This window comes from Aulonocara stuartgranti (genome assembly GCF_965226115.1).
Source record: "Aulonocara stuartgranti genome assembly, chromosome: 11".
Taxonomy (NCBI): Eukaryota; Metazoa; Chordata; class Actinopteri; order Cichliformes; family Cichlidae; genus Aulonocara; species Aulonocara stuartgranti.
The window spans coordinates 11,138,386-11,145,641 of NC_138947.1; the positions used below are offsets into that span (position 1 = coordinate 11,138,386).

At 42.1% G+C, this 7,256-nt stretch overlaps 1 protein-coding gene across 1 annotated transcript; it reads right to left on the reverse strand.

Moving 5' to 3' along the window:
• On the reverse strand, nt 1-6,354 carry tbrg4 (transforming growth factor beta regulator 4). The gene is made up of 11 exons (XM_082551108.1): nt 6,244-6,354; nt 5,268-5,777; nt 4,833-5,153; nt 3,987-4,161; nt 3,668-3,825; nt 3,468-3,578; nt 3,230-3,374; nt 1,588-1,830; nt 1,390-1,501; nt 1,131-1,245; nt 1-547 (listed from the first exon to the last, which is right to left on the reverse strand). Exons 2-11 carry the CDS (start codon nt 5,688-5,690, stop codon nt 446-448), a joined length of 1,905 nt encoding a protein of 634 aa, XP_082407234.1. The 5' UTR covers nt 5,691-5,777; nt 6,244-6,354; the 3' UTR covers nt 1-445.
• Between the last annotated feature and the right edge of the window lie 902 nt (nt 6,355-7,256).

Consider the following 7,256-nt stretch of genomic DNA (forward strand, 5'->3'; position numbering starts at 1 on the left):
TTAAATAAAACAATTTATTCCATCACAAGATGACACACATTCAGAGATAAGTTATTTCAGTATATTCACACCCTGACGCTGAGCACATTAGGAACAAATTGAAACACAGCCGTGCTGCTTCGGTTTTGCCTTGTCACCACTGATGACTTAGTCCTCGATCATAAAATTTCTGCAGAAGCCTTGTGTTCATTTCAGCCTCTCTCTGGCTCCAAAACTCTATCACTGTCACCATGGAAACAGGGAAAGCCCCACACGTTTCCAAGGGAACCAGATGGAAATTATATGCTTTTTTTTTTTCCTTTTCTTTTTTTCGTGCCAGTATATGAGAGCTTCTCTGCAATGCTGCTCTGTTCTGAGTGTGTGAACGTGGGTGTGTGTATTCCCGGTGGTCCCACATTTGATTGGGAAAGCTCCGATTTAGCTGAGCCTGCAAATGTTGCCCAGTTCACTTGGCCATGTCCTCGGCCACAGCCTTCCCCATTTTATCTTTGAGGTAGGCTAATTTCTGCCACTCTGTCTTGAGCTCCAGCCACTCGTAATACGGCACCTGAAAGAAAATAAAACAGACAAAGCATGTGTTTACAGAGCTGATAATCTGTCACCATTAAAGATGTATATTTAAAATAAAATGTTGGTTTTCACTCTTAGATTCATATAGTTGGTCAGTTAATACAGTCTGAAACACTGCAACCCGACAAGCAAGTGAGTATACAGTTGGCTAAGGAGATTGTCCTAGATGAGAGAAGAGACAGAGCTTGGATTGGCCTAGATGAGGCAGAGCTGCGGCTGGAGCTCTATTTATACCACAGACTGCAGCGGGGCCCACCTGACTCTCAGCTCTACAAGTATTAGCTCCATTGTTTGCACACAATCAGCCTGACAGAAACAGCAGCAGCGGCGGTGCTGGTTCTCTGCTTCTTTTCTTTGAAATATTGCTCACGAGCAGAGAACAAAAACAGAAGATCTCTATTTCAGTTGGCTTTAGTGTGTGTTTGAGTTTGGGCAATAAAAAAAACTAATCTAAAGAACAAACAGAGCTGTTCAGCCTATATAGAGAAAATTATTCAGTCACCGTGGGGGGGGGAAACACCACCATCTCAGGCACTGCTACAACGCTGGCTTCTACTCACCTCTACTGTGATGAAGCCAGCCAACTGAAGATGTCGCTTCATCATGACAAAACGTCCCAGAAGGTCTTTACTCTTTGAGCCAAAGTTGGGAAATTCCCAAGATAGGAAAGCTACCCTAAAAAAAAAAAAAAAAAACATATGTGGGGAAACAGGAGGACAAATATATTTAGATTCCTGGAGCAAAAGATGCTGCAACATTAAAAAGCTCAAAATAAATCTTTAAGTACCCAAACCCACATGACTCTTCCCTATGACTCACCGTCGTGCTCCTGTGGGTAAAGCCTGATCTCCTCCTCCGCTTGGTAGATGAGGGGCTTTTATTGTTACCATGTCAACTGGTTTGTTATCAGCATCCACGACGAGCTCACCATCTGAGAACATAAAAAACAAAACCGCTCTAGTAGTGATGAAGCATGTAATCTCATATTATATCTCCAGGCTTATTATATCTCCTTACCAATAGTCCATCCATACACTGTGTCAACACCAATGCGAAGGGCTTCTGACCTCCCGCCCACAAACTTCAGTAATGTTTCTCTCAGGGTTCTCTGCAGAGGGGACAGGGGGGAGCTGCTGGCCGGGAAAGACGGGACACTCTGAGAGGACAGAGTATCCAAAGAACCAGGATGCTCCAAGCTGAGAGTAGCAGCGATATGCAAGAGCTTCAGTTTGTAGTTCTCTGCTCGAGCTGGACTTCCTTCTATAGTGAGGGAAAAAAAAAAAAACAACACAAAGGAAAGAGAAGGAGTGACGACAACTCACTGGCAACAGGGCTTCCAAAACCCTTACAAGAAGGTTTGAGGAAACAAAGCAATTTTTTGTCTCTACAGGAAAATGGGACTGATGATCAATCTTGTCCAGTCAGAAGTATAGTGGTGTGGTACTGCCATCTGCTGAGCAGGAATGGTATTTAGGTAGTTAACCATAAATGCCCAGAAAGACACTACAACACAACGTTAAAAAAAGAGAAAAAAAGATGGGAATCAGAGAAATCTGAGGTCTTTTATATATATATATTTTTCTTTTTTTCCTTAAAAGTTTCCTTCCTGTCTTGCTTATATAGCCCAGACAGTTTCGTGGTTAGCATCCCTGCATTGCAGTTACATTGATTCAGTCACTCAGCTCTACTTCACCAGCTACTGTGAGTGGTAAGAGGTCTATACAATTGTCTTTGTTTGTGCACACCAACCACAGTTAGGGCTAAAACCTGTGATTAAGAAAACTACGGGGCCAATTTATTTTCATTTATCTATTCCCTTTATTTAACAAGGAAGTGCCACTGAGATCAAATCTGGTTTTACACGGGAGACCTTGCAAAGGTAGCAACCGAACAAACTCAAAATCTCTCAAAAACTGAACAAATACAACATAAAATGCAAGAGACACTCAGAGAACGCAGACCACCACCAAGGCAGCTCAGTATTTATTTTAAAGGGAACAGTATCATATTTTGTATCTAAATTCCATTTTCTTTTAAATATACTTTAAGAAGTTTGCACTAAAGGTAAAACAAGCATTAGATTATTGTAATGCACATAAAGTCAGAATAAAATGAATCAACTGCACTAAAAAAGTATCCCATGCCAACATGTTCCTGTCAGCTCTTTATTCTGGTATGACTATTTAGTTTACAATCTTTGAGCTGCTTTATGTATCGGTCTCCATGACAACTGTGGTGAACATTTCCTCCATGTTTCAGCTTGTAAAACTTTCAGCCTGTGGTATCACATAGGTGCTGTGTGGGGATTCAGCTCTGAATTGTGGGAGGGATGTTTTTCCAAGTCTTTTATTTTATTTGGCAAAACAATCTTTGTGCTGGTTTTCTGGGTCTGATTGGATGTCCTGCTGTTATCATCTGTTGTTTCTGCCTCAACGCATACCAGGAATTTTGGTAATGTGCTAGGGGCTTCCTTATCAGTTACCTGAAGCACATTCACCAGCCTCTCCTACTTTAAAGGAGCAGGCCGTGTATTTCACCCTGAACGTCTGACAATTTAGAGGAAACCTGATTTACTTGTGTGAGCCTGCTGTGTCACATAAAGCGCATATCTGCAGAACTGAGAATTGAGGATAAACGCACACACAGTACCGATTCTTACCTGAAAGTTTGGAAACATGATTTTGCTGTATGAGGGGAATGAGATAGTGGGGTTTGGCCTGCTGTAGCACACACAGAGACCAAACCACATCCGTTTTCAGAAAGGGTTCCAGGCCTGAGACAGCCTTCTCCAACACAGAGTGCACCTTTAATCAAAACAGCACAGAGAGCAATCGTTTCAGTTAGGAAGAAGAACGAAATGTGCACAATCAACAAAAAGCCTTTAATGACATTAGCACCTTGTTAAAGAACTCTTCTCCTTTGCTGGGCTGAAAGCCCAGTCTGGCAAAAGTCATGAGCAGATTACACAGCTGAGAAGTAGTATACTTGTTGCTGTTTGCTGTGTAGTGCTGATAAAACAAAATGTATAGAGAGAGAATTTGAAATCACAGATGCACAATGTTTTGAAAATGACTTTTATCAGGGGCTGATTACTCACCTCAGCAAAGGCTTCAAATAGAGGCATATGGAGCCATTTGAGAAAACCAAGTGACTTAGCACAGCGTGTGATGTCAGCAGAACTGAGCTCAGGGACTCTGGGTAATAACTCCGAGGCCATTCGCTGAAATACCTGAGAATGGTGGAAACTCAGCTTCCCTAAAAGCAATGATAAAGGTTCTGTTGTTAGCAGCGCAGAGCGTGTGAGCAGACAGTCATATACAAAACACAACAAAACCTCATTCATCAGGTTTATCAAACCTAATATAAAGACTTGTGATGATAACACATACATAGCCTATTATTTATGGTGTTATTACCGTATGCAAAGGCCATGTCCATTATCAAAGGTGTGGTGAACTCTGCCGAGGGTTTCTGGAGAAGGTGGTAGGACAGAGCCCTGAGAAGTGGGACGCTTCTGCGACTCTGAGCTGCCAAAGATACACAGACTTTGCGAATATCTTCTCCTGAAAAGCCCTCTGCAAGCTCCAAAGCCTAAAAGTGGAGAAAGAGGATCCTTCATATGATTTCAATATATGTCAAGTCAAATCAGTGTATTCATATAGCACATTAAACACAACTGATCTTGCCCAGCTGCATAAGCAATTAAAATTAACAAAGAAACAACACAAGTAATTAAAGAAGAATAAAAACAATAATAATAATAATAATTAGGGAATGGAGTAATAATATAAAAATGATAATAGTGAGTTACGGTAGATGAAAACAGTAAAATGATATTAGAATAAATGCAAAGAGGAAAATGACAGTAAGCTTAGGTTATATTTATACTCCAAAAGAAGAAGATGACTGTATCGCTGCCTTAAATACTAGGTAAAATCTCTGTACAGAGTTTTATGTATATGGACACAGTGTCTAACTCTAAGTTACTTTCACTGTGCTGCCACTACAGACACAATCATTTTTATCATTTCTAATCAACACATTAATATTTCAACTTTTTCTATAATATATATATAAAATTTCACACGTGCTTTCTCCATTTAGCAATCTCAAGGGATTGCATGTAAATGACTTTAACCCAGTGAGAAGGGCCAAACTTTTAAACACAGAAATCTGCCTAAAACACTGACATTAAAACTTTAAACTTCAAAACTGGAACTTTAACCGTGTTTTAAAGGTGACCGTTGTTTGAAGTCTGTTACCTTGTCCTCCAGTCTGTCCATCAAGCTTGGCGACATGCGTTCTCCTTTGGATATCAGCGCACTGACAGTTTTCGTATCATCAATCTCAGTCCAGCGCAGTTCAAGTTGTTTAAGCGTAGCATTCACTAGTTCCACATCCTGCTGAGCTTTCCTGCCTGCTCCCCAGTCTACCAAGTAGCCCAGCTGTCTGTACGTCAGCCTTCGAATTCTCCACAGGACTTCTGTCTGGACAGAACTGAGCACCGGATCACCGGGGGAAACACCCATAATCCAGAGAGTTCGCAAGACAGACACTAGACTGCTGTTCCACACAGAGGCCACCTTGAATACACAAAGATAAATGAGATATTTATCTCAACAGACAAGCTTAAAGTTCTTTTGAATGTTGATAACTTTAATAGATGAGGGCAGAGCTAGTGCACTTCACTCATGTACCTGCCGAGATAAAGTATTCATCATATCCAGGAGCCTTGAATCCATCATCAGTTCTGGTTGTTGTTCCTTAAACTTTCCCTTGGTTTTTAGTACCAGCTGGGCCCACTTCATGAGGGCGGTGGCAGCTTGATTACCATTACCTCCATACTTTTCCCAAGCAGACAGGATGTCCTCTGGCACTGTTGCCTTGTCCACCGATTCGTCCAGCTGTGTGCGAGTAGGGCTCACTGAATAGTGGTCTTCTTTGGTAACTGCTGTTCTTTCACACATTGACCTCTCTGTGAGCCATGGCCAGCCCTTGGCTCTTTGATACTCTGCAGGCCCAGCAGCAGATAGAGGTAGGCGAGCAGCAGCAGCAGCTGAGGCCTGAGAGGAGGACCTGCAGAGCAGACGGGCACATCTGCCCAGGAGGCGGCCAGCCATGGAGTCTGAGAGACAGAGAGTGGCTAAAGACAGGAAAGAAGGGCTTTCTCACGGCTCAGCAGCTGGTGTCACCATCCCACTTTAAACCTGAGGGGGCAGTAAAGAATTCAACATTAAGTGTGGCTATAAGAAAAGGGTCGCCTTTTAAATCTCACTACAAGTTAACACATTTTCAAGTCCGCCAAATGCTTTAGCCATGTTTCATCTTCTACTTGTGATACAGATTTCCTGAACAGCGTCGCTAATGGTGATAAAAGTGGTTGTGTAACCAGTGGTACGCAGTTTTTCTTCGTCAATAATGCATCTAAGCCTAGCTCTGCAGTACATGCCACTGTAACGCTGATTAAAACCCATCTTCTTTACACGGAACCCGGCAGCAAGAGAGAACACGCTGGTCTTGTCATGTAACGTTGAATCCTGACCTTGTAGAGAGGAAGAGGCGCAGTGAAACGCCGGTCTGCCATCTACCTCCCCTCATAATACTCGTGTCTGTGCGTCGGAGAGCAGACTCACTGCACGGTTTCACCGGCTACCCAAATAACCAAAGGCTTACCTTTAATTTACGATCATTTTGGCGAAAGTTGTTCACATGGAAAGTGTCTAGGAGAGGTGGTCGCAGAAAATTGACGTCGTCGGACGCTGTCACGTGATCAGCGGATGTCGCTGTCATTGGCTGGAGTCGCCCGACAAGAATCGAGAGTCCAGGTCGCGTTCAATAGTGTGTGTTTGAATCTATTTTATAATGTAATGCATTTCTATATAAACCAAATCCAAACGTTCGCCAGTTCATGAATGAAATGAAGCTCACATTCAGGGCAAATCTGTCTTATTTGCAAGCTACTTAGTTTACCGTCACAGTTGGTGTGAACGCTCTCATCACACTTGACAGGAGAAAGCACTGTGCAAAACTCTTGAACCACCCATTGCATTACTTTGTTATATTTTGCTTACATTTTTTTTTCTTCTTGAGCAATAGTTCTACAGATTTTCTGAGGGTCAGTCAATCTTTCGACATTGGCTGCTTTTTCATTCGTCAGCACTGTCCTTGTACCTGGCCATTTTCACAGGAATTGGGCTTTCTCTTTTTCTTCTTCTTCTTCTTTTTTTGTTTTTGATCAGCCACTTAACATTGACCAAAGAATCATTAAAAAAGGGGCGAACCAGTGCTGTGTCTACACATAACAGACAACTTAGCAAAGAACAAATTTTAAATTCTATCTTTAGGCACAAAAACCCATCACTAGTTCCCATTTTATTTTCCATATTATTGTAGGTTACCATTTTGACAGGCAAAGTGATTTCCAAAGAGCTACAGCAAAAACAAAAACTTGGGGAAACCAGAGCGGTGGAGGCAGGGCTGGACTGTCTGAATGTGGCATACCTGGATTTAATGGGCCAATGGAAAGTCTAATGAAAGTGGTGAAAAGGTAGAGCTGAAAAGCTGAGAGAGAGAGAAAAACAAACAAACAAACACACACACACACACACACACACACACACACACACACACACACACACACACACACACACACAGTACCAGCAAAATCAAACAAAATACAAACCTTT